The sequence below is a fragment of the Drosophila pseudoobscura genome, chromosome 4, assembly GCF_009870125.1.
Source record: "Drosophila pseudoobscura strain MV-25-SWS-2005 chromosome 4, UCI_Dpse_MV25, whole genome shotgun sequence".
Taxonomy (NCBI): Eukaryota; Metazoa; Arthropoda; class Insecta; order Diptera; family Drosophilidae; genus Drosophila; species Drosophila pseudoobscura.
In genome coordinates, this window is record NC_046681.1 from 11,915,853 (window position 1) to 11,942,553 (window position 26,701).

General features: G+C 46.1%; 4 protein-coding genes and 1 long non-coding RNA gene across 8 annotated transcripts in view; 3 read left to right on the forward strand and 2 right to left on the reverse strand.

Annotated features, from left to right (window-relative positions):
• The first annotated feature begins 1,192 nt into the window (after positions 1–1,192).
• Positions 1,193–3,921, forward strand: LOC6903474 (mitochondrial-processing peptidase subunit alpha-like). Its single transcript, XM_002132317.3, has 2 exons — positions 1,193–3,484; positions 3,544–3,921. Exons 1-2 carry the CDS (start codon positions 1,289–1,291, stop codon positions 3,808–3,810), a joined length of 2,463 nt encoding a protein of 820 aa, XP_002132353.2. The 5' UTR covers positions 1,193–1,288; the 3' UTR covers positions 3,811–3,921.
• A 3,005-nt stretch (positions 3,922–6,926) lies between these two features.
• Positions 6,927–9,691, forward strand: LOC6903472 (mitochondrial-processing peptidase subunit alpha-like). The gene is made up of 2 exons (XM_002132315.3): positions 6,927–9,250; positions 9,310–9,691. Exons 1-2 carry the CDS (start codon positions 7,055–7,057, stop codon positions 9,574–9,576), a joined length of 2,463 nt encoding a protein of 820 aa, XP_002132351.2. The 5' UTR covers positions 6,927–7,054; the 3' UTR covers positions 9,577–9,691.
• Positions 9,692–13,115: 3,424 nt separating this feature from the next.
• LOC4817823 (uncharacterized) lies at positions 13,116–16,119 on the reverse strand. Of its 2 annotated transcripts, XR_004469504.1 has the most exons (7): positions 15,970–16,119; positions 15,811–15,907; positions 15,564–15,754; positions 15,298–15,492; positions 14,857–15,232; positions 13,388–13,633; positions 13,116–13,315 (listed from the first exon to the last, which is right to left on the reverse strand). XR_004469504.1 is itself a non-coding variant. In XM_033380833.1 (5 exons), exons 1-5 carry the CDS (start codon positions 16,033–16,035, stop codon positions 13,583–13,585), a joined length of 600 nt encoding a protein of 199 aa, XP_033236724.1. In that variant the 5' UTR covers positions 16,036–16,119; the 3' UTR covers positions 13,572–13,582. The 2 variants fall into 2 exon arrangements, 1 of the variants encoding a protein (XP_033236724.1); XM_033380833.1 differs by lacking the exons at positions 13,116–13,315; positions 14,857–15,232 and having other exon boundaries at positions 13,572–13,633.
• Positions 16,120–16,546: 427 nt separating this feature from the next.
• The window catches only part of LOC26533015 (uncharacterized), a 41,819-nt gene continuing 31,664 nt past the window's right edge, over positions 16,547–26,701 (forward strand). Inside the window, exons 1-3 of the long non-coding RNA XR_004469507.1 lie at positions 16,547–16,604; positions 16,695–17,660; positions 23,650–23,749. This is a non-coding gene — a long non-coding RNA (uncharacterized lncRNA). The remainder of the gene's footprint in view (positions 16,605–16,694; positions 17,661–23,649; positions 23,750–26,701) is intronic.
• Positions 20,270–25,817, reverse strand: LOC6903471 (uncharacterized). Of its 3 annotated transcripts, none has more exons than XM_015179942.2 (3): positions 25,664–25,817; positions 20,574–20,956; positions 20,270–20,518 (listed from the first exon to the last, which is right to left on the reverse strand). In XM_015179942.2, the coding sequence occupies exons 2-3, from the start codon at positions 20,940–20,942 to the stop codon at positions 20,459–20,461; spliced, it is 429 nt and encodes a 142-aa protein (XP_015035428.2). In that variant the 5' UTR covers positions 20,943–20,956; positions 25,664–25,817; the 3' UTR covers positions 20,270–20,458. The 3 variants fall into 3 exon arrangements, with proteins under 3 accessions (XP_015035428.2, XP_015035429.2, XP_033236726.1); XM_015179943.2 differs by lacking the exon at positions 25,664–25,817 and adding an exon at positions 23,239–23,386; XM_033380835.1 differs by having other exon boundaries at positions 20,273–20,503; positions 25,664–25,816.

Consider the following 26,701-nt stretch of genomic DNA (forward strand, 5'->3'; position numbering starts at 1 on the left):
TTGATGTTTCTGGCAATGGCGTTGGACTGCTTATCTTGCAGGACACACGCTTCCGCTACCTTCTCTCTGAATAATTAACAACTTTATGCGATTCCGACTGAGGTCTCGGGACGGGGATGGCCATCGTCAAGGGGGATCTTCAACCGTTCCACGGGGGTTCGTTTCGTTTCGCGTATATTACGGCCTGACATCATTTTCCTCCCCCCCCACAGCCAACACGCCAAGATTGCGATGGGAGTGTGTGGCAGGACCACGGCAGAGGCAGGATGTCGTTCTGAGCCAAGCAGACACTTTTAATTGAGAGACACTTGGGCTGAGCTGTAGCGTGCAATTAAAATGCCATTACATGCGAAAACAAAGTACCGACTGCACAGTGGAACGAGAACACGACCGTATAGTTATTATCACTATCTCTAATTTTCTATTTTTCTATTTCCTTTCTTGCAAAAAATACGCAATTTTACGGGGAATAATTTCACAATGAATAAAGTAATAAATCTTAAATAAATAAAAAAATATATTAATAATTAATTCAATAATAATCAAAGTATTTTAAAATATTAATTTGCTGGGAAGGTCGTCTCTTAGCCCTTTATTAATGCCTCGTGCACCACTGTGCCGCGCATCACCGTAAATTCCGTGGCAAGGATTTTGAGCGTCTCGTCAGCAGCAGCCCCTAGCCAGAGAGAAGTGCGTGTGAGACTGTGTGTCTGTGTGTATGTGTGTGTGGATGCCCGTCCCAGAGGCTGCCAGGAGAATAAGTAAATCTTCGTCTCCAGAGAGCCAGAGCCCGTCCCATCCCATCCCATCCCATCCCATCCCATCCCATCCCATTGGCCGCGACTCCCATGTGGGGGCCACATTGGCCACACGACTAATTCTCTGTCATGGTCTCCGTCTGCATGTATGTTGTGTTTTTGCACAAAACTCGAATTTTTCAGGGGAAACATTTACATTTTTAAATTATATATTTTTTATTAGTCTAACAAAAATAAATAAAATAATTTTACTAATAGCTGCCTATTACTTTTAATATGGAAGCATAAATAGTATTGAGTTTAGTTTAGATATTTAAAAATATTGAGTGCTTAGGGAACTCTCACCAAATATAAACTTTTGTGTGCCATCATATATACCTCTTATCAAAAAGTCAAAGAGAAAGAAGCCGGGTCAACATTAGTTTCATTTCTGGTCCCGAACATATAGGATATGTTTTGAACAAAATTCAGTTTTAAATCATTCAGTACAAAATTGTAAATATCGGTTAGACCAGTAAACCTGCAGCGACATGAACAGGCGAGGTATCGGCATGCTGAAAACGCTCAAGAGCACCTGTCGCACATTTCCATGTCGTTTCGCTACCAAAGTTTCAAAAATTGGCAGTGGGACTGGCATCGGGAGAATCCCCAGCGGAGTGCGAGGGAAAGATGGCCTCAGCAGGGTTAATATGCCGTCGATCGTTACGCACCTTCCTCGACTAAAAGAACCACTGCCAAACGTGCCGGAGGCTGAATACGCAGCCCCAATGGCTGAGAGTGCCGCCACAAGGGTAACGACCCTTGAGAATGGACTGCGCATTGCCTCGGAGCCGCGCTGCGGACAATTCTGTACTGTCGGCCTGGTTATAAGCTCGGGTCCACGCTATGAGGCGGCCTACCCCGGCGGTGTATCGCATTTTCTCGAAAAGCTGGCCTTCAACTCCACAGCTAACTTTCCCAACAGAGATGCCATACGGAAAGAGCTGGAGGAGAACGGGGGCATCTGCGACTGTCAGACCTCGCGCGACACTCTCATCTATGCCGCCAGCATCGACAGCAGGGCCATTGACTCGGCTACGCGTCTCTTGGCGGACGTCACTCTGCGACCCACGATAAGCGAGCAGGAGGTGAATCTAGCAGCGCGTGCCGTCAACTTCGAGCTGGAGACGCTGCGCATGCGCCCCGATCAGGAACCGATACTGATGGACATGATACACGCGGCTGCCTACGGGGACAATACGCTAGGCCTGCCGAAGCTCTGCCCTCCAGAGACTCTGGAAAGCATAGATAGGGCTGTGCTAATGAAGTACCTGAAGCATCATCACTCTCCCAGCCGCATGGTTTTCGCAGGCGTTGGTGTGGATCACGACGAACTGGTGGAGCACGTGAGGAAGTACTTTGTGGAAGAGAAACCCATCTGGGAGAGCGAGCCAGAAAGCAGCGTAGGACCTAAGCAGGTGGACACTTCCATCGCCCACTACACTGGCGGTATTGTGAAGGAGCAATGCGAGATTCCCTTTTACGCGGCCGCTGCTCTGCCGGAGCTGGCCCATGTCGTCCTTGGCTTTGAGGGATGCGCTCACCAGGATCCAGACTATGTGCCCCTATGCGTGCTCAACATAATGATGGGCGGCGGGAGCTCCTTCTCCAGGGGCTCCGGCGGTCACGGCAAGGGAATGAACTCGCGCCTCTACACAAAGGTCCTAAATCGCTACGACTGGGTGCACAGTGCCACGGCACACAATCATGCCTATACCGACAGCGGCTTGTTCTGCATACACGGCAGTGCGCCGCCGCAACACTTGAACGACATGGTCGAGGTGATAGTCCGCGAGCTGTTGGGCATGGCAGCCGAGCCGGGACGCGAGGATTTAATGCGCTCGAAAATACAGCTGCAATCGATGCTACTGATGAACCTGGAATCGCGAGCTGTAGTGTTCGAGGATGTCGGGCGCCAGGTGCTCGCGTCGGGGCATCGCAAGCGGCCAGAGAATTTCATTGAGGAGATAGAGAAAGTGTCCGCCGCAGATATACAACGCGTGGCCACACGACTGCTTAGCTCCCCGCCATCACTGGCAGCACGCGGAGACATCACCGGCCTGCCCGAAATGGGCCAAGTCACCTCCGCCCTTGCTGGTGCTGGGCGCACCGGTCTCGGGCGACGATTGTCCCCCTTCAGTTCAGACCAGCATTTCTGCAAATCTACCAAATCGAACGAATCAGAGGGATTGTGCCTCACAGACAAGAATGTGGTTTTCGTGGCCGGTCTGGGAGGAATTGGCATGGACACCAGCCGGGAGTTGGTTAAGCGTGACCTCAAGAACCTGGTCATCTTGGATCGCATTGAAAATCCGGAGGCCATTTGCGAACTGAAGGAACTCAATCCCAAGGTGAAGGTCAGCTTCTATCCCTACGATGTGACTGTGCCTCTCAAGGAGACGACCAAGCTCCTGAAGACCGTCTTTGCAAAGATAAAGACTGTCGATGTGCTGATCAACGGTGCTGGCATCCTGGACGATCATCAGATCGAGCGCACCGTTGCCGTTAACTATACGGGCCTGGTCAACACCACCACAGCCATTATGGAGTTCTGGGACAAACGCGAGTGCGGCCCTGGCGGCATCATTTGCAACATTGGCTCCGTCACCGGTTTCAATGCCATCTACCAGGTGCCCGTTTACTCCGGCACCAAGGCGGGGGTTGTTAACTTTACCTCCTCCCTGGCAGTAAGTAATCCAGCATCTTTATTACTCCCTAAACTGAATATTTCCTTCAAATCTCATAGAAATTGGCCCCCATTACTGGTGTCACTGCTTACACTGTCAATCCTGGCATCACTAAGACCACTCTTGTCAATAAGTTCAACTCGTGGCTGGATGTGGAGCCCGAGGTGGCGAAGAAGCTGCTGGGGCCTCCCAACCAGACCTCTCAGCAGTGTGCCGCGAACTTTGTGAAGGCCATTGAGCTGAACCAGAATGGTGCCATCTGGAAGTTGGATTTGGGCACTTTGGAGCCCATCAAATGGACCAAGCACTGGGACTCTGGCATCTAAACCACTCTCTAAACCACCCACACTCCATAATAACGCTGATCTGATTATCTTTTCTGGAACCCCGCTCGAAATATCATAATATTACAAAATTTTATTCGGCAAAAATTTTAATTTTTTTTTGAAATCTTTTAAATTAGACTCTTAAGTTGTCCTCTTGACCCTCTCAAAGGGTCAAAAATTTGGTCAAATCCTGTTGCATATTGAGCAACAGGTATGTCCTCTGCGCATTAGGATCCCCTCCGAGCATTTTCTCCTTGTATTCGGGATCGTTGCAGCTGTATTTTTTGGAAAATGTCTTGTAGCGCTCTATTTCACCCTCCAGATAGTCGTTTGCTCCCTCGGATGTTTCACCGCGCAGCTCGCGACGAATGCACTCCATAAGGAAGGTCCTGTTGCAACGGCGGTTTGTTGTCACAGTTCGAATTATTTTCTCTCTATCATACTCCTCACCGGAGGCCTCTGGCCTCCACTGATTCGTCTGGGTGCCATTTTTCTGCTTCTTTTGATTCGATCCCTTGAACCCGCACTCTTTCCGGCTTGGGAACTGCGCTCTATAGGATTGTATTGAAGTTGTATGCCTTCTGTCATCATCAAAGCATGGTTTGTCGTTGAAGGATACTGGCGTCTTCCGATTGTTGATGCAGCTATGCTTAAGAATCGAACGTGTGGGCATAGCAGAATGAGGATCAGGATGGGCCTCTATGAGGACAGTACCAAAATCCTCAACTGGCACACCTCCTCCTTCTGCACCTGATGGGGAGAATTCTTTTCTATCTTTCCTTTCCGCAATGAAGCGAGGGGGCGCCCCGAAGGTGTCGAATTTCACGTGCGAGGGCTTGTAGTAGGAGCCCGACTGTTGACCCACATGGGGTGGTGGTGGAAAGGTGGTAGGATCGTAGAAGGTTTCCGTCCGTGACTGTTCCTGGTATCTCCGTGGCTGTTGCTGGAAACTCTGAGGTTCTTCGGTGCTAAATACCTGATGTTCTATCATAAATTCTTCTGATTCATCCATGAAACGCTGTTGTCTATCCACCGCTTCCCGTGGCTGTTCGCTTGAAGACTGAGGACTTCCCAAACCCATTGTGTCCTCTAAAAGACGGTTCTGTGGCATGCCCCTACACGTTTCAAACTTCTGCCTCGACGCATGATACGTGGTGTCCGGAAAGTCCATCCAATTGAGTTCTTCCGGGGGCATCTGCTTCAAGATCCCGTAGAGGCGCCTCTGATTGAAGCACTCAAGCAATGCACTCATGTACGCCTTTCGTATGCGCGCCTTGAACACTGTGTTGCAGTTCATAACTGTCAGTTTTCTGAGCCACTCCCTCGCGATGTGGCACTCGTGCGAGTTGGGGTGGAATGCCTCCTCCGGTTGGGGGCTGCAGTCCAACATCGCAAAGAAACCACCGCATAGGAGCTTTACCTTGGCATCGGAGACCGTCTTCTCATTGCGCGCTGTCCCTGGATCCTGCTCCATCTTTTTTTCGTCACCTTTGGGCAAATGCTTCGTTGGCTTCTCTTTTGAACTCCCCGGTTTCTCCCCTGGTTTATCCTCCTTCCTGGGGTCCCTTGCCTTCCATTGTCCAAAGTGCATGTTGCAGGATCAGGGGATCTGCACTTTTTGAGATTCTTTGGGTGTTTTTTTGTCTTTACTCAAATTTTGACTGTCTACTTTTTCGAACGAACCAGAACTAATTTGTTGAAACTGAAGGAAAGTTCCAGGGGTAGTTCTCTCGGGAGATTTCAGGGAATAGTTGGAGGGGAAAGCTCTGTCCTATGGTTCTATGGATGGGGTTTCTATCTAGATAGATCTAGGGATATTGCTAAGTATATTTCTGTTGATAGTCTTGGGTTACCAAACGCCCAAGCTCCTGAGATGGATTTCTAGTCCTTTTAAAAAATTCCCTCTCTTTACCAGTAAAGGTTTCTTCGGGAGTACCACAGGGCACAGTGCCTCGAAATGCAAAGTTATGACAATTCATCGCTCTAGCCCCTTGTTGGCTCCCTATACCCTATTTGGTGGTCCTCTTGAGAGAATTACTCTGGTGGATGATCTGGGTGTTATGTTAGACCCCACGTTAAAGTTTTCCGAACACATTTCTACCGTGGTAAATAAGTCCATGGACATGCAGGGGTTTATAAAGAGGTGGTCAAAGGAATTTGACGTCCCCTATATAAAAACTGCTGTTAGTAATCCTCCATCCTTAGTTAACCGTAGAAAAATGCTTGGTGTGATTTCTATGCACAACTTGATCAGGGGTGACATAGACAGTCCTGATATGTTGAGCCGCATAAACTTCACGATTCCTATTCGACTTACTAGAAATTTTACACCGTTGTTCCTTCCACTTTGTAGATCGAATTATTCCTTTCTAGTAATTAGTAATTGTAGTGGTATTGTATTTTAAATGCATGCCTAGTTCTCAGTAACTTTCATGCTAATTTTCCTCGAATATTAGTCTAACAGCTATCTCTCCTGCTGGTTTCAGACGGGCCACTTGACTGTGCAGTAATTGCATCGCCTCTTGCAAGATGCAGTCATTGCATGTCAACGTCCAAAGAATAAAAAAAAAGTTGTAAGGAAACGGCTGGTGATATTGATAGTTGTAGAGAGCGGTTTTTGAAGGGATGTTTCTGCGGAGTTCTGTTTCCTTAAAATTATTTTAAAAAATCCTCTAATTCTGGCTGAGCATTTGAGCAGAAGAATAAGTAAATCTTCGTCTCCAGAGAGCCAGAGCCCGTCCCATCCCATCCCATCCCATCCCATCCCATCCCATTGGCCGCGACTCCCATGTGGGAGCCACATTGGCCACACGACTAATTCTCTGTCATGGTCTCCGTCTGCATGTATGTTGTGTTTTTGCACAAAACTCGCATTTTTCAAGGGAATCATTTACATTTTTAAATTATATATTTTTTATTAGTCTAACAAAAAAAAAAAAAAAAAAAAAAAAATACATAAATTTTACTAATAGCTGCCTATTACTTTTAATATGGAAGCATAAATAATATTGAGTTTAGTTTAGATATTTAAAAATATTGAGGTCTTAGGGAACTCTCACCAAATATAAATTTTTGTGTGCCATCATATATACCTCTTATCAAAAAGTCAAAGAGAAAGAAGCCGGGTCAACATTAGTTTCATTTCTGGTCCCGAACATATAGGATATGTTTTGAACAAAATTCAGTTTTAAATCATTCAGTACAAAATTTTAAATATCGGTTAGACCAGTAAACCTGCAGCGACATGAACAGGCGAGGTATCGGCATGCTGAAAACGCTCAAGAGCACCTGTCGCACATTTCCATGTCGTTTCGCTACCAAAGTTTCGAAAATTGGCAGCGGGACTGGCATCGGGAGAATCCCCAGCGGAGTGCGAGGGAAAGATGGCCTCAGCAGGGTTAATATGCCGTCGATCGGTACGCACCTTCCTCGACTAAAAGAACCACTGCCAAACGTGCCGGAGGTTGAATACGCAGCCCCAATGGCTGAGAGTGCCGCCACAAGGGTAACGACCCTTGAGAATGGACTGCGCATTGCCTCGGAGCCGCGCTGCGGACAATTCTGTACTGTCGGCCTGGTTATAAGCTCGGGCCCACGCTATGAGGCGGCCTACCCCGGCGGTGTATCGCATTTTCTGGAAAAGCTAGCCTTCAACTCCACAGCTAACTTTCCCAACAGAGATGCCATACGGAAAGAGCTGGAGGAGAACGGGGGCATCTGCGACTGTCAGACCTCGCGCGACACTCTCATCTATGCCGCCAGCATCGACAGCAGGGCCATTGACTCGGCTACGCGTCTCTTGGCGGATGTCGCTCTGCGACCCACGATAAGCGAGCAGGAGGTGAATCTAGCAGCGCGTGCCGTCAACTTCGAGCTGGAGACGCTGCGCATGCGCCCCGATCAGGAACCGATACTGATGGACATGATACACGCGGCTGCCTACGGGGACAATACGCTAGGCCTGCCGAAGCTCTGCCCTCCAGAGACTCTGGAAAGCATAGATAGGGCTGTGCTAATGAAGTACCTGAAGCATCATCACTCTCCCAGCCGCATGGTTTTCGCAGGCGTTGGTGTGGATCACGACGAACTGGTGGAGCACGTGAGGAAGTACTTTGTGGAAGAGAAACCCATCTGGGAGAGCGAGCCAGAAAGCAGCGTAGGACCTAAGCAGGTGGACACTTCCATCGCCCACTACACTGGCGGTATTGTGAAGGAGCAATGCGAGATTCCCTTTTACGCGGCCGCTGCTCTGCCGGAGCTGGCCCATGTCGTCCTTGGCTTTGAGGGATGCGCTCACCAGGATCCAGACTATGTGCCCCTATGCGTGCTCAACATAATGATGGGCGGCGGGAGCTCCTTCTCCAGGGGCTCCGGCGGTCACGGCAAGGGAATGAACTCGCGCCTCTACACAAAGGTCCTAAATCGCTACGACTGGGTGCACAGTGCCACGGCACACAATCATGCCTATACCGACAGCGGCTTGTTCTGCATACACGGCAGTGCGCCGCCGCAACACTTGAACGACATGGTCGAGGTGATAGTCCGCGAGCTGTTGGGCATGGCAGCCGAGCCGGGACGCGAGGATTTAATGCGCTCGAAAATACAGCTGCAATCGATGCTACTGATGAACCTGGAATCGCGAGCTGTAGTGTTCGAGGATGTCGGGCGCCAGGTGCTCGCGTCGGGGCATCGCAAGCGGCCAGAGAATTTCATTGAGGAGATAGAGAAAGTGTCCGCCGCAGATATACAACGCGTGGCCACACGACTGCTTAACTCCCCGCCATCACTGGCAGCACGCGGAGACATCACCGGCCTGCCCGAAATGGGCCAAGTCACCTCCGCCCTTGCTGGTGCTGGGCGCACCGGTCTCGGGCGACGATTGTCCCCCTTCAGTTCAGACCAGCATTTCTGCAAATCTACCAAATCGAACGAATCAGAGGGATTGTGCCTCACAGACAAGAATGTGGTTTTCGTGGCCGGTCTGGGAGGAATTGGCATGGACACCAGCCGGGAGTTGGTTAAGCGTGACCTCAAGAACCTGGTCATCTTGGATCGCATTGAAAATCCGGAGGCCATTTGCGAACTGAAGGAACTCAATCCCAAGGTGAAGGTCAGCTTCTATCCCTACGATGTGACTGTGCCTCTCAAGGAGACGACCAAGCTCCTGAAGACCGTCTTTGCAAAGATAAAGACTGTCGATGTGCTGATCAACGGTGCTGGCATCCTGGACGATCATCAGATCGAGCGCACCGTTGCCGTTAACTATACGGGCCTGGTCAACACCACCACAGCCATTATGGAGTTCTGGGACAAACGCGAGTGCGGCCCTGGCGGCATCATTTGCAACATTGGCTCCGTCACCGGTTTCAATGCCATCTACCAGGTGCCCGTTTACTCCGGCACCAAGGCGGGGGTTGTTAACTTTACCTCCTCCCTGGCAGTAAGTAATCCAACGTCTTTCCTACTCCGTAAACTGAATATTTCCTTCAAATCTCATAGAAATTGGCCCCCATTACTGGTGTCACTGCTTACACTGTCAATCCTGGCATCACTAAGACCACTCTTGTCAATAAGTTCAACTCGTGGCTGGATGTGGAGCCCGAGGTGGCGAAGAAGCTGCTGGGGCCTCCCAACCAGACCTCTCAGCAGTGTGCCGCGAACTTTGTGAAGGCCATTGAGCTGAACCAGAATGGTGCCATCTGGAAGTTGGATTTGGGCACTTTGGAGCCCATCAAATGGACCAAGCACTGGGACTCTGGCATCTAAACCACTCTCTAAACCACCCACACTCCATAATAACGCTGATTTGATTATCTTTTCTGGAACCCCGCTCGAAATATCATAATATTACAAAATTATATTCGGCAAAAATTTTAATTTTTTTTTGAAATCTTTTAAATTAGACTCCGAAGTTGTCCTCTTTCTTTCCCTCTCAAAGGGTCAAAAATTTGGTCAAATCCTGTTGCATATTGAGCAACAGGTATGTCCTCTGCGCATTAGGATCCCCTCCGAGCATTTTCTCCTTGTATTCGGGATCGTTGCAGCTGTATTTTTTGGAAAATGTCTTGTAGCGCTCTATTTCACCCTCCAGATAGTCGTTTGCTCGCTCGGATGCTTCACCGCGCAGCTCGCGACGAATGCACTCCATAAGGAAGGTCCTGTTGCAACGGCGGTTTGTTGTCACAGTTCGAATTATTTTCTCTCTATCATACTCCCCACCGGAGGCCTCTGGCCTCCACTGATTCGTATGGGTGCCATTTTTCTGCTTCTTTTGATTCGATCCCTTGAACCCGCACTCTTTCCGGCTTGGGAACTGCGCTCTATAGGATTGTATTGAAGTTGTATGCCTTCTCTCATCATCAGATTTTTGATGCAGACCTTCGGAGAGCTATCTAGATAGATCTAGGAATATTGCTAAGTATATTTCTGTGGATAGTATTGAGTTAGTTCTAGGGAAACGGCTGCTGATGCTGATAGTTGTAACGAGGGGTTTTTGGAGGCATGTTTCTGCGGAGTTCTGGTTTCAAATGAATATTTCAATAAATATGTTGTGCTATTTGTTGTGTGATATAAAATGGTCTTACCAAATATTTGAAACATACCTAAAAACTCTTTTAAAAAATCGTCTACTTCTGGCTGAGCTTTTGAACATTTAAGTAAAAAATAAAGTAAAATTTCTAAGAGATTATATTCCCCATTTTATAAATATTCGAACGCTTTCTCTAATTGAGTTATATGTGACGTATTAGGCCCTTTATTATAGTCTTATTATAGTGAATTCCGTGGCAAGGATTTTGAGTGTCTCGTCTGTGTATTTGTGTGTTTTTTTGAAGCTCCCTGTGGGTGCCCATTCTAGCGATTGCGGAAGAATAAGTAAGTCTGCGACTTCCCATCCATACTCCTCCCATTTTTCGTGTCTCGCGTGTGGGTGATGTGTCAGGGTCTCCGTCTGCATACAGTATACATTTTTTTCTTGCAAAAATCACGCATTTTTTTGGTGTATAATATATACATCTATTCAAAAGAAATGGCACGGTGGCGTACCTTGAGGGCATTTGGAATGCAAATTTTTCTATTCTGTTCTTCCTATTTTCCTTCGTTTTTCCTTGTCCATCCCTTTCCCTCCGTTTTCCCTCCTTTTTTGTTTGTCATTCCAATTGATTTGCTGATTTGCGCATCAATCAAAAGAAAATTTCTGTGTGTAAATTTTACTTTCATGTGTGTTCGGCAAAGGATTGCCATACAACATATATACTCGTAGCTCTCCATCGATTTGCTTATTGAATATCCTTTCTAACTGTTCGTTTCGCTTCGTTTTTGTTGGGTCTGTCGATTATGGGGGGGAAATGATTGAGCATAATGATTCGACCCTCCCGAAATCAACAGCAATTACCTGTCTACGAACATCTCGGATGAGAAGAGCCAAGAGACCACACAGGAAGGATGAACTTTGGAGCGGTTAAATGGAAGCCCAGTTGAAGGTTACAAATAAATGGCTTGAATCAACGCAAATTGGGAGGGCAGTCTGGTCGGTAATAAAGAAGACAAAAATGTTTCATGAAAGAAGTTATAATCTAAAGCTTTGAAAATGCTTTTAATTGCAATGGGACAAGGCTCTGTTCCACCACTACTATAGGTTGTACGTTGTACCGGGAAAAGATAATATCCTAGAGAAATCTGTAGGTTAAGGCACGCAGGTCTTTCCGCACTGGCGTTTACTTGCCTTGCACTCAGATTGAGAAGCCAATAATGATACCGTAAGCCGATGCAGGCAATTTCCACTACCCGCCACTGAAATCCACCTCCCTCTGCGTGAAGGGAGGCAAGGCAAGGCAAGGCAAGGCAAGGCACAAAATTCAATTTCCCAGAGCCCAGCGCATTGGCATGTCCTAGATTTCTCCTGCAATCCACCCAAAACCCCAACCCCCCAAACCCCAAACCCCAAAGTCTCCTCACGCCATCAAGGAAGTCAAACTCTTTGGCAGTTTGCCATCAAGTTGCGCTTTAAAAGTGCGTGCGCCAGCCCCCAGACCCCAGCGACCAGAGACCAGACCCAGGCCAGACCCAGGCCAACCCCAATGGCTGGGTGGGTGTTCTTGTAGATGGTGTTTTTGGTTTGGGTTCCCCCGCTCCTATGTCAAGGGTTAAGTGTTTTAAAGTGAGCCACCATTCAGGCCATTTCTATGTTATCGCAATTTACCAAGCACTTCTCTCTAGCTCCAGTTCCTGCCTTCTACCTTGTACCATTTACTCCTTTGGAACCAGAACCCCAGGAGGCGATACCTCACATGTCATTATCTTAATTTAAGGCAGCCCTTGGCAGGCACTCCACCTCCACCTCCATCTCCTTCTCCACGTCTCGTCGCGTCGCGTCGCGTCGGGTCGGGTCGTCTCTCCTTCATAGAGCTTCTTTCAACTCCCATATCTCTTACTTGAATACACAATTATGTGGCATGGCGGTGTGGGAGTGTGTGGGGCGGGTGGCTAGAAATTAAATTTCCCCCGCTTAGAGACACGACGGTGGTACTTTCAACAACCTCTCTACATCCTGCTCATTATTATATAGTCACGTGGCGGGGCTACGGCTACGTACACGGCTGTGTCTCGTTACTATGCGGCCATATCACGACTTGAGATTCGTCGAGAGCTCTCTTCGGCTTCTAGTACTTTATCATTCAGCAAAGGGTAAACTAACTATGTGATAGACTGCACAGAAGTGCAATCAGTGGGACAAAAACAGTGTCGTAGTGTATGAATTTTAGTTACAAAAACTTTTAACGTATTTTGATTCTTATTTAAAAGGAATAGGAACCCCTATATCTTTAATAAACTACCCTATCCGTTATCTAATGATAGTATACCATTCTTGAAGCTTATATTCTCTGGCAGATCCAAAGATCTTATCGCTCTTTTATATAAAAACCTTTTGGTTTGTCGTTTTTACACATATCGGATCCAAGCGAGTGAACCGGGGGTCGCCGTCCCTTGCGCTGTTATATTATTTTATGTTCTTTTAGCTTGACTTTCCCTTCTTAATACAGAGTATCCCATCTTCCCCTTAGTTTGCGTTCCATCTTCGACTTATTTCTTGTTTTGTTCCTCGTGTTATTAGATTCGTGGGAGTTTCACATGCAATTTGCCATCTTTCTTGCTTTTCCAGCACCGTTTTTGTTGTACATAGAAAAATGCACATAAATACATACTCTTCCTCTATGGAAAACCCCTGCTTGTGTGTGTGTGTGTGGGTGACATAATGAGGTCTGTGGTTTCTGCGGATGATGATGATGATGATGATGCCAGGGCTCTATAAAGTAATATTAACATTTTATTGCATTTGAATTTAAAATGTCTGCCAGAGTTTGCACAGGAAATCAACAAAAGTGTCACAACTGATGTGTCATCCACATGTTAACCTACATATCCATCGATATGTGTGTGCATGGTGTGTCCTTGCAGGCGATAGTAGTTGTGCTGTTGCTGCGTGTGCATTTTCCATGTCCAGTGGCTGACAAGTGCGCAAATGAAAGGAATTTTAATTGCATATAGCTAACAAAATGTTCTCTCGTCAAAAGAATACCTAATCAATAGATATCCATGCTAAGATTGGCCTCCGCTTGAAGGGCTTTGCTTTTCCAAATATGATAGTAAATTATTTAAAGATAAAGAAGATGGCACATTTCAAGGTTGGAGTTTCTGTGGAGGCTATTATTCTTCTTTAATGTGTTCCAACTGTAAAACTTCTACTTATGTTTAGGTTTTTCTCCTTAAATTGTTATTCCTCCATTGCCAACAAATCCCAATTATAGTCTAATACTGGATCCACCTGTAAATAAATCAGGAACAAAACGAATATTAGTGAGAGAAAAAAAGGGAAACTTTCCGTCTTGACGAGTGATCACTGTAGACTTTTGTGGCTCGTTTGTGGATTTAATTCGCAAAACTTGCGCAATTTAATTATTGCCAAAGAAAGAGTTAACACAACACGCAATGCGCCTCGTCTGAAATGCAATGCTCTTTTCTGGTTACTGGCTCCTGGTTCCCGGTAGATCCTGGTGGCCAACTGTGGCAATCAATGCATGGGAAATGCATCTGAATGCATATTGAAAATGTGCATAAATGCAGGCGGGTGGCAGTGGTAGTGGCAGTGGCAGTGGCGGGGATCTGTGTCGGGGTTTCAGGTTTCAGGTTTCGAGCTGCTGAGTGGGTGGTGACAATGCCGTCTGCTTGGCGTTTATGCAACCCGCACATACCCACACACACACACACACACACACACAATCAATTATGCAATATGAAAAGCCAAGCCATGTCCGTTGCAACGAACAGAGAGTGAGAGAGAGAGAGAGAGAGAGAGAGGGAGGCGGAGGAAAAACGAAAAATCGAAAAGCATTTGCGGCAATTTCTCAATAAGAGCGGAGAAGGTATAGTGGCAGCCGGAGTGCTGTCGGTGTCGGGGCATCGAAACCGGAGCCGTAGGCAACATCGACGTCTGCAATGCGCCACGCAAACTCCAGAGGGGGTAGGGGCAGGCACAGAGGGGTAAAAGCAACAACTCATATTTTTTTTTTTACTTTTCTTTAGCGAAGGGTATAATGATTATGTAGAAATGTTTGGCATAAATATGGCCATGGATCAGACTGTCTATTCGAATATCCTGGTATTTAATGTTCGCACCTTTTACATTCGACATTTCTACAAGTGTATCCAAAATTCGTTAGCCACTATCGTACCCAATCCCTTCTTGTTATTATTGACAAAGAGGGGACTGTCGACTGCCGATTTTCATTGAATATTTTTTGGTCAGAATGAGCCAGAAGAGGCCGCCACACAGGACAGGAGGAGGCCCAGAGTCAGAGTCATGGGCAGGAGAAGGAGCAGGAGCCGGAGCAGGAGACGGAGCAGTAGCAGAAGGAGCATTCAGTTCAGGCTTCAGACTGCGCTCGAGCGTGTCAGAAGTTTATGCCAAAGGCTACAAAACAGTTTACACCAACAACAGCGGCAGCAGCACAATGCCTGGGAGTCGACTCGGCTCGACATTTTGCTGACCTCAATATTTGTTCAACTTTTCAGCAACAATTTTGTTATGCGATTTTGCTCCTTGCCCAAGGGGTCCTGCTACTCTGCTCCCGCTCCTGCTCCTGCTGCTCCTGCTGCTGCTGTCATAAATGCCTGCAGTTTGGCAGTTGTGCAGTGAAAGTGATTTTCAGCATGGCAGCAAGATTGAGAGGTGGAGTGGAGTCGGTTCGTTTCGTTTCGTTTTCGGTTCGGTTCAGTTGGTTTATTGGTTTGATTTGCTGCTGCTAACTTTTGTGGTGCTGATTATGATGGCTGCTGGCCTCAAAGGTGGCTACCACCCACCAGTATGTAGATGTGGCTCTGCCTAAATCAAATTTCATGCCTCAATAATAATCCAAGGCCTTCGCTAAAAGTACACAATGACATTTAAACATCAACTGCCATTAGATCTAGTCTCTGTCTCTGACTTACCCAGATGCGGGCCATGAAAAAGCCTATCAAAACCATTTGGCATACCGGACCCAGGACCACAATTGGCATCAGTCGCAGTCCCCCGTAGAGACCGCCGCACAACGACACCCAGTGACAGATGGCCGAGGTGAAGCAAACGAACATCAGACAGTTGGATGCCAACACCAATGCGCTAATTAAAGTCCGTTTGCAGTTCTGAAATGAAAGAATCTTTTGACATGAAGAGCCGAGCCGAGTCGAGCCTAGCCGAGAGGAGCATTCCTTACTGGCACTAGCAGGGCCAGATTGAAGGGCAGCAACAGGGCCAAATGGTGCCGGAAAAGTGACTCGAAGAACCGCCATTGGGGTGTTGTCAGCACCACATGCCAATCCTCGCCAGATTCCCGAACTGCTGGCGTCTCATACACAAAGGGCACATAATAGAAGGTGTTCACCGGACCCGTGGACCCAATCGAAGCTGCCAAAAGAGAAATTCCTTAAGGTAATCCAAGTGCTGTTGGGCCGCAAACGTACACTGAGCCAAATGCTTGAACATATTAATCACATAGTAGAGTAAAATGTTGTGCAGAACGAGCAGAGCAGCCATCTTCTTGATTGGACGGATTTGACGCTGTGAATGGAGGGTTTTTAAAGAAGATTCAACCACTCGGTGTGTGCTTTCTTGGGACTTACAAATAGCAAGTAGGTCTGATAGAAGCAAACAATAAAATTTAAAATCACTTCATGCATATCGACCATATTGCTGAATTCGTTGAGGAATTTTGGAAAACTTTTGATTTCATTTAGATTTATCGAAATAACAGTGAAATTTTGACAAGAAAATGTTAAAAAAATATAAATTTAGCTGTCCCAGAGAGCAAGGTCGATGATGGATGATGCATGCCAAGGCAAGTCGATGCATGTCGATTCATTTTACTGATTCTTCTTTTCTTTCTGCTTTTCATGTCGCTGCTGCATTCGGCAGAGGCAGAGGCAGAGGCAGCGGTCAGCAATCACCAAGCCTCTCTCGCTCTGGCGACTGCTATAGATCGGCCTCTGCCCGCTTGGTGACGCTGACGCTGACGCTGTCGCTTCTGCTTAAAGTTCTGACCGCTATTCTCTGCTTTGCTCTTGAAACTTCGTGTCGGCCTCTCTCTCATCAACTGGCACGCTCTCTCAGCTCTGTCAGCCCTTCTCTGCCCGCCTGATCTTGATCCACTGCGGTCTTCGGGTGCCTTAGTTCGGTAGTTCTGCCCGCTATTCGGGACTCTGCTGCTGTCTCTCGGCTTCGATGATGTCTCCTCCTGATGCCCTACATCAAACCTCAGGTATTATTCCAACATTCTAAGATTTGTAATCTTCAATATTTTCTTATAATTACGTTCTATTTTGTAATGGAACCCCCTTCGATTGATCAGTTTCATTTACGGAATATCTGTGGTATTCTTACTCATTAAGAGGCAACAACAACGTTTCCCTAAGGGCCACCTCAATTATTATGGTTATAATTAAATGCAACTGGCCGCAGGTCTCATTCACCGTCTCCGTCTCAGACTCAGTCTCGCTCTTTTGGCCAACAGTTTGCAATTACCAGATTGTTCCATTTAACCCAAGAACTGGTGATATGATAATGATGATGAGCAGCAGCAGCAGCAGCAGCAGCAGGAGCCAGGAGTATCAGCCGCAGAAGCAGCAGGAGACTGCTGCAGCAACATCTGTAGAAACAAAACAAAATAATTTGATTTAATTTAATTTGCCAGCATGTGCAAATAATGTAAAACATTTCTCAACATGTAAGTGCCATTGCAAATTGACTGCCAGTCAGTCATTCAGTCAGTCAGTCAGTCAGTCAGTCAGGCGGAGAGCGGCCACAGCCACAGTGGAAAGCGGTGGGAAGCAGCGACAGATACAACTGCAGCCACATTTGAGCACCGATGGAAACAGCAACAGCAACAGCCGCACACCATCAAGGAGACCACCGACAACAACGCTAGCAACAAAAACAAGCAGCACGGCCACACTGACAGCAACTGGCAATGGAATATTCCTGCATATTGTGCAAACAATAAACATTGTTAATTAATTTACTTCAACTCGAACGACGGCAACTGCACTTTGGCTTACCCCACCGATAAGGATGACTTTAAGCTTCTCTGCACACACACACACACACACACACGCACACAAATTGCGTAAGGGCATTGGAGGATAATGAGGGAGTACTCGTACATTCCAAAAATGGGAAATTGTCGGCCATTCCGATTGAATGATTGAAGGGATAGCTTCTTATCTTGTTGCTGATCTGGAAAATGAGATAAAATTAATGAAATGGAAGGATCACTAAGGAAGAAGCCTAACAAAATCAAGGAAAAAGGATTTACAGGGTAAGTAAAGTGGCTTCAAAATAGGCTCTCAAAAAGAGACAGCTTTGGGAGCTCTTAGAAAGTTATATACAAGTTTTATAGGCATTCAACCTTGGTGAAATGCTATCGAAATTGAATTGTGGAACGTCCCGCGTAGATTCGGATGAAATTCACTTAATAACGCTTATGTGATATTACTCTTACTTCGCAGCTCTTTGATAACTTTTGGCATATTGGAGAGGCTCTGACTTTAATGCCTCATGCAAGCGATATCATTATAAATAATGACTGTGATTAAATATGATGTAATCCTTTTGGCAGGGCTGCCAATTCGGGGCAATTTTTTGTTGTTTTTGCTGCAAACTTAATTAAACATTAATCATAGCATCAAGTGGAGGAAGGAGGGAAGGAAATGTGAATACATTCGATTGGAGAATGGGACAGACAGACAAGTGCATTAATTAACGGCCAGTCGGCTGTCCTGTCCCCTGGTAACTGACCATAAAGGATTTGTGTTATTAATTGAACGATTTTCCGTATGAAGTTGAGTATCCTCTGCTGACTCTGACTCGCCCACTCTTTTGTGGCGCACTTTTCATATTTTTTACTGTATTTTATGCTGCATTCTCCTCCTGGTTTTTAGCCATTCCCGACGTGTGGATGGGGCTTATTTAAGAACAACTGTCACGTACGGCACGGATTCCCCACAGACCACACTCACAAATACATTTCATCAAAGGAAATTGAGCTTGAATTGATTCGGCACATAACCATTTCCAGACCGATATCGCCCTTTCGGCCATATGAGTATACCTTTGGCATGGCCCTAATGTGTGTCATTTGGCCTCGGCCGGCAGTTATCTCCAGGCCAAATTCACAAAGGGGCGGTAATTTTCCTTAGAACAAAAAACCACAAAACGAGAGAAAGAGGGCTCTGGCTGGCTGGCTGGCTGGCTGGCTGGCTGGCTGGCTGGCTGGCTTTCCTTTCTTGTTAGCTAAGTGAATTTTTATTTGCCTTAGCATTTAGTCAGTGTCCAGCGTCCCTTATTCGATTCGAGTGCACATTTATCGGTATATTTAATGTATTTTATTTGATTTTTGGTTTTTAGTTTTTCTGGTCCGAAACTGAAAGCATCATAAATCTGTGAAAATCGAATGAACGAAGGAAGGCCTCTCTCCCTCTGCGAATACAATTTCCTTTTGGGGTCCGAGCTTTCGATTCAATCAGGGATCATGGAACATGAGCAACAAGTCCCAAAAACCAGAGAATCCGTTCAGGGATACATTTCAATTTCATTCGCAACCAAAAAAAAGGGCAAAAAACGATAACGGAAAGAGTCCACAGACCAAAACTGAGACTCATTTACACATTTATGTGAAAAGCGTCAACTTCAGTGTAATTTATGCATACAACGGAATTTAAATGCGCTCTTTTTTGCCTTTATTCGCATCTTTTTGTGTGTGAAGGGATGCGTCACTTTCATTTTTCACTGGCTGGGAATGTCCCACAGAGCCACAAGAGAAATGAGCCGTAATGGGTGCCAAAAGCCAAAAGATGACACTGTCCCAGTGCCCAGTGCCAGACAATTTATGCGAGTTTGGGGAATTGTTTCGAAAATTGACAAATTATGGCCATAAGTGCTACGATTAGTCCTTTCTTTTGGTTGCCCTTTTTGCTTGCCAAGGTTGTCTCGCTTCTCATAACCACAATAAATGCCTTACCACACATCCACATACATATATATATTTATAGATATAAGGCATCCTTGAGTCTGCTCGGCTCCGTTCTATTCCATTGAAAGCGCTGCGTGTTATTAATAATTCAATTTAGCCGTCTCACAACAGGCGCCGGGTCAGAGAACCCACCCATGCCCGTACTCTCACAGCTTCGAGCACGCAACTGCGTTCACCCACCAACCGTTCAGGGTTTCCATATACCATCCATAGAGCACCGTTCCATATACCATTTCCATACCAGGAGAGCGGGAGAGCTCATTATATATTCATGCAAGTTAAGTGCGAAAGCTCATATAGTGGAATAATAAATTGAATTTGGCCCATGAGCCGCACAACTGCATAAACACACGTTACACGTGCTACTGCCGCTGCTACTACTGCTATGAGGACCCCGCGTTAACTACCGAGCTACGAGTAGATACAAATGTATCTAAGCGTTGAACGAATGCCGGAGTGCCACTCAAACTCTGTTCACGCGATAGGTTTCTGCTTGCCCTGGTTCTGGTTCTGGTGCTGGCTTTCTCGTACTCTCATTATGGTTGTGGGCGGTGCAATTTTCCACCAAACTGATTAGCAGGGCATAATTATGGAAACCGTAAAAGAAAGATTAGGTGGGATGATAGAAGCTTCAACTATCAACCAGAAGCCAGACACTAACTTTAGTAAAATGGTAATTATATTTGAAAAGAAAAGCTTTTGATTTTTCTTTAACGAAAGAGCGTTTCTTTAGAAATATTTTTGAATTTAAACATACTAAAGGGCAGCCCATCAATTCCATCACTTGTGATTCCTGACTGAGTAGAAAGTTCAGCATTCTCATCACTAATATTTACAAAAATCACTCGATAAGCGAGCCAATGATTTTTACACACACATGGGAGTGGTACATTTAGTAATACTTTTATATATATATTTTTTTTGTCCAATACATTAATTTAGATGTTAAGTGGCATGTTTCAATCACATTTCCCGCCTCCCCGACTGCCATAAAGTCCGAACCATCGTGGAATTAAAACACACTAAATGGAACAATCGGATTGTAGGCATGGCTCCTCCTCCTCCTCCTCCTCCTCCTCCATTTATTAGCACTTCTTTATCATTTGACGTCTCATGGCCTGTTTGCAAGCCTGTGAATAATATTTCTTGTATATTCATTTCGATAGATACTCGTACAGGTATGTATCTTGGACCACTTACGTGAAGACGGTAAAGAGTTTTGTTCGCATCGCCAAGTCGGCGCCAGGCCTTGGCCGCCTGTCGTATCACATCCTGCGGCTTGAGGTCCAATGCCCTGTTGCTCTGGCGGAATTTTCGTATAAAATTCAGATATCCATTATTGGTAATGGGGCCAGGGTTTCCCCTCTTCCTCTTTCTTGAGTCTAAGCCACTCCCATGGCAATCCATATCAACATTGCGCCTGAACTTTGATCTCTGTTCATCCGTGAGATGACGCCAGCGTTGAGCACCGGCCTTTGCAGCCGTGACCATATTCATATTAGAGTGATTTCGTCGATAAACGTCTAGGAAGTTGAGGAAAGGATTTCGGAGTTTCATCACAGGAGCCATTTTTCGAATTTTCTCTAAAAAAAATAAATGGATTAAAATTGCATGAGATTGAAAGCAGTTGGAAGGCTAATGGGAGAAGTCCTTTGTCTCTAGTTGCATGTGTACTTTGTTCGCCATTAATTGCTACAAATTTTGTTTGACTTGTATGGACGGGGATGTGTGGATGAGAGGAGGACTGCCTGGGGGCTGGAGGCTGAGTGTGTGACTAAGTGCCGGTCCCAGAAGCCGCAGAGTTGTGTCATGCCCAAAAGTCACTTAATCAGTGACGAGAATGGAGCTAGAGCCAGAGCCAGAACCAGAACCAGAACCAGTGGCAGTGGCAGTGGCAGTAGCTTCCTTCAGGACCTTCAGGGCCTTCAGGCTAAAGTCCATGGACTTGTTGTAGGCGACAGGCATCAGGCGGTTTGGCTGCAAACTGCAACTGCAACAAAAGCCCATAATTAATATCACTTTCCAGTTGCAAACTGCCACACGAAAGGACCCAGGACACAGCTCCATGCGTGTGTGTCAGGTCTCTGGCAGTTGGTTGCGCCTCCTCCGGGGTCCAAGTGGGGTACGTATTACGAACTGTTTATTTAATTGTCGAGGAAGTCAGTAGCCACACACCATAGCCATCCTCACTCTCACTCTCCCTCTCTCTCTCCCTCTCTCTCACTCTCTCTCTATCTTCATGTCTGGTTTTGGTAATACAAATTAGTGCCCATCAGCATTTGGGCGTTGGGCATATAATTTAAATGGGGCAAGTACCCCCCCTCCCCACCGCTCACCGCTTGCCCATGGATTAGAAGGCTACTAAACCACATGGTTTCTTGCTACTTTATGTGGTATGCATTTTGCAAGAGGATTAATTGAAGTACTGCACGATGCGAAAGAACTAGTTCATGGCCACCACCGAGTGGTTCTATGAATACTTTAGGATAATCTCGAGTAGTCTGGAAATAAATATTCAATTGCCATTTTGCAGGCATAAATTCAATGTATAATTAGGTACTATGTATCCATCCACTCATCCATCTGCCATCTAGTCCTCCCCAGTGTCTTTGTGTCTGTGTGTGTGTGTGTGTCGTATGCATTTCCCAAAAATATTAATTTGATATTGTTATGGCCATGCATTAATTCTGATTTATATCCAGCTGTGTGTCTCCCACCACACCACTGTGTAGAGTACCCCAACCGCCCCCCTTCCCGCACTCCCCATTGCGAGCATTATACGCCCCATTTTTGTGGCCCATCGTCCCGTGCCACTGCCACTGCCAGTGCCACTGGGGCTCCTGGTGCTCCTCCTGCCATGGCGGCTGTCTTTGCATGCAAACTTGAAATTCATCTTCTGCCTGCCAAGTGCTGCTCTGGCCAGGACCCCGCCAGGACACAACAGGACAGAGGAGAGCGGTGAAGTGGACTCGAGTGCCAATTATATGGCATATAAATAGCATTATGCTCGGCCTGGCAGGAGATTTGTTGGTCTGTTTGATGGCTCTGCTGACAGATGAGAAGACAGCAGAACAGAACCAACAACAGCGCCAGACTCTGAAGGATGTGCTTAATATAGGAATATCTGCACGAAATGGGAAACGCCATGAACAAAAATAAGAACCAAACCAACCCTCGACTGTAGTTGGTACGAGTATCAATGCTCTACAAAAACAAAAATCGAATACTTACCGTAATCTATGATTATAGCACTACGGTTAGATTTTAAAATCGGTAGCTGGATAAACAAAGAAATAACAATGTTGGAAAATCAGCGATTAAAAATTGGCCTTAATGTGATATGAATAGTCTTTTGGTGAGATAGAAAGGAGTGCTTGGAAATATTAAATAATTATTTGTAGAACATGGCAACACTGGCGACGGAAGAGCGGCTATGCCACGCTTTAATCGAAAGAGGAAGCTAGACGATGCACACCGATCCGAGTGCTAAACAAAATCGCGGCTGAGGGCACCAGAAAGGATAACAGACGCCTTCCGTTCGAGCACATGGATATAAGAAACACTTAAGGCTCAACACGCAGTCCCCATTCGGAATGCATTCGATTGGCATAACGGACAACGCCTACTATCTGCCGACCAAAAAATATATCCCCATTGCTTTATGATTCATGTTGATTTTTTCACCACGGATCAAAACGGAAGGGAAGGAACCAGGCAGGATAGAAATCGCGAGTCACGGGTCAGCCCGTGGGCGTAACGTGAAGTTTTCTTTCCGACTTTCAACACGACGCCCACATTGGATTCGAGTTTGATTGCACACTGCATTGCTTTCACTTTGATTTTGATTTTGTTTTGTTCAACTTACCAAGAATTTGATACTGCACGAGACATAAAATGTTGTGGTATGGCAAAAAACGCGGCAAACTATAAATAAAAACTGACTGAACTGTTGACTCTATGAACGTACAATCAGGACTAAAATTATGTGCAAATGCTATAGAGAACGTAGTGACAGATAGTACAAAGGGTTGCTTTGTTTGGAAAAAAAACGTACCAGTGTTGGTTGAGGCTCAAAATAGTGTGGGTAAACATCGGTGGATGATTTCGTTCGGCTTTAATGTGTTCTATGAATCTATCTAGCTTTTAAAGTCGTTCCAATTATGTTTAGAGAGTTTGTTCGGTTGAAAACAGTTGTTAACCAACACTCCCTAGATGATATCTACAGCACTTTGACTCATTTTTATGTTTTCTATGTATTTTGTTTCTCTTTGTTCAGGTTTTAACTGAAGCAATTGACAGAGAGCTAAAGGACGGCAGAGATGAAGAGCGGACGCGGCTAAAGTGAGTAAGAGTCGACAAACTGACGGATTATAGAGGTGAGTGGAGCCGGGTGGACATGGGGAGTGGGAGGGCGTCGAGTGATTATCATTAGCCACCAGAGTAGTCGCCATTTAGCACGCACAACGAGCTGCAGCATCCACAGAAGCAGCAGCAGCAGCAGTTGCAACAATGTTTGAGTAATTGTTTGCCGTTGCAGCAGCAACAGCAGCAGCAGCATCAACAGCAACTGCAGATGCAACAAAATTTGCATGCAAACACAACCTCCTGCTACCCCCCACCACTACAGCTGCTCCTCCTGATCCCCAGCTCCTTTTGCCACCACGCCGACTCATCCCTGTGGCAGCTGCTGCTGCCGTTGCTGCTTCTGTTGTTGCTGCGTGGCAGCACACGTAACTGAACAGTGGCAACAACTGCAGCAGTAATTGTAACAAACAATTAGCGTCACTTGGATTTATGTTTACGAGCGGCTGCCTCGACATTTTCGGCCACAATGACACTACCTCCCTGCCCCATCGGATGACAGTGCCAGTTCCCAGTTCCCATTGCCCTTTGCCCCTCCTCCCCTTGATGGTTGTCAGCGAGAAAAAGTTGATCAATCAAGGGAAATAATTTATTTACGATTCGATGAACGAACGAATGAAAGAACTTGATGGCTTTCCGCCAGTGATTACCCCATCCACCCATCTGTCTATAGAAGTTTTTACAGATCCGACAAGCCGCGCAAACATTTGGAAAGAAAATCTAAAATCGCAGCGCAATCTAGGGTACGTTTATCCTGTGGTATCTAGGTTTTCTACCCTTCTATGTGGATTATTCTTCTGGATTATCCTATCTCTATCTGGAGATACATTAACTGGACATTGCCTCTATCTATATTTATTCTTTATACCCCCTTTGTCTGGATACATCTTAACCGCACATCGGACCACTATCTGTAGAGGTTTCATATCATATGTAAACTCCGTTTGTCTTCCGACAAAGCCCTCTCATATGATTTATGTAATTGCCGCGGCGATGTTCTGCAGAGGAGGCTTCCAGGCCTAGACCTCACCCTCTTCCATATTCGCTTGTAATGAATGCTGTTGCAGCATGTAAATGACGTCATTACAAGACGTGGGGCGTGGCAGGACTGTCGACGGACGACGGACGATGGGCTGCCCACCGTATTAGACAGCAGAGGAAGAACCAGACAGGATAGGAGTCGTGAAAGAGGAGTCACGACCACTAGACAAACACGCGGGCCAGCCCCGTGGGCGTAACGGGAAGTTTCCGTTCCGACTGGCAACACTTTTGTGCAACGCCCCCGAAAAACTTTCGATTCGACTTTGATTCACTACCGTTGCATTTGTTTTACTTTAGGTTTCATTTTGAATTTGTTTTGTTCAACTTATCAAGAATTCTGAGTGCAAAAAATACTGCTGGATAACGATGAAAAACAAACAAATAGTACTAGAATTTTCACGGCACGCTTTAGAGAACTAAGTGGTGGATTGATAGAAAATTATGAAATCACTTCAAATGTCTTCCAATTCGGGATCGTTGGGAGGCGATGCAACTTTTAGTCTTAGTGTTGGTTAAGGTTGAAAACAGTGTGGGTGAACATTGCTAGCTGATTTCTGAAGCTGTTTGAGTCGAGGTTCATCTAATGTTTAGATGTGTTGGTGGAACATCATTTCATTCATTCGTATTTCAAGTCTTGGAAAATGGCTGTACTTTTGTGCTGGCTAGGTCCCACCCCAGTGTTGGTTAGATGGAAAATAGTGTGGGTAATTGTCGCTAGCCGTCAAGAATATGTTTTTTAAGTATATTTCCCATTTGTGCCTCTCGCGTATTATTCGTAAGTCTCATTTAGTTTTATCTTTGGCATAGTACTTTTTTAGGTGTGATTATTTGAACCCCTTCACCACTTCTGATACCTCCACCACCTTTAATTGATATTGTGGGCTTACCTTGGGAGACTTCCTTCGTTCACTGTTTAGAGAATGAAACAAATATATAGACAACTAGTTTGTGAATAAACCAAGAACAAAATAAAAACAGAAGTTCAAACAACGACAAAAAAATTGTAAATGAAGTGAATCCAGGATGAAACTAAAATGAACTCCAAGTCAAGGCCTACTACTGCGACACATGCACGCATACCGACGAAAAACCACAAGGCACACCGACACAGACACACAAAAAGTTAGATTTGATCAAAAAGGCGCCGCCGGATACGCATCCTGGGCAATATCCTTTTGTCTGGTCTGGTGTGCCGGGTGTCCTGGGTCTGTCTGTGTGTGTGGGAGCCTTGGCTTTCCTCTTAGGCGGCATAAATTATGTGAAACAATTTTTATTCCCACTACAGTGGGTACTGCTCCTGGCAGACAGAACTCGCTCTGCGGTTTATTAAAATTTCAGGCCGGCGGGCAAACAAAATTGCAAAAACAACAACAGGAGTGGGTGAAGGAGTAGTGGGTGTCGTAGTGGGAGTCGTGGTGGGAGTTCCGAGGTTGTTTTGGACATGTGTGAGGTTTTCTATTATCTGTAAAATGTTATGATTTATTATGTGCGGGTTCAAGTTGATGGTGTGGCCATAAATTGCGACCCTTTGGTGCGCCTTTGGCCGTGTGCCTCGTGTGCCTTTGAGTCTGGTTTGCCAGCAGCAGTTAAGTCAATTAATTGGCCTTAGATTTATTAGTTTTTTACCACCCCCCAAACCACCAAACCCCCACATTCCCACATCCCCATCCATCCCTCCCGACCTGCGGCACCGTATGTGCCGTGATTTATTGTTCATGGAATGCCGAAGCAACAAAAGGAAAATTCCTCGCCTCGACTTTGACTTTGGCACGCACAAACGCCCAAACGCCCGAACGTGCACGCACACTTGCCCCAGGATGAGTCCAGGTGACACTCTAGCTCTCAGAGGGACATTCCCTCCTCGGCTTCTCTCTGGGGGAGTGGCATTTGCATACAAATAGATATGTCAGCTAAAATATGATCCA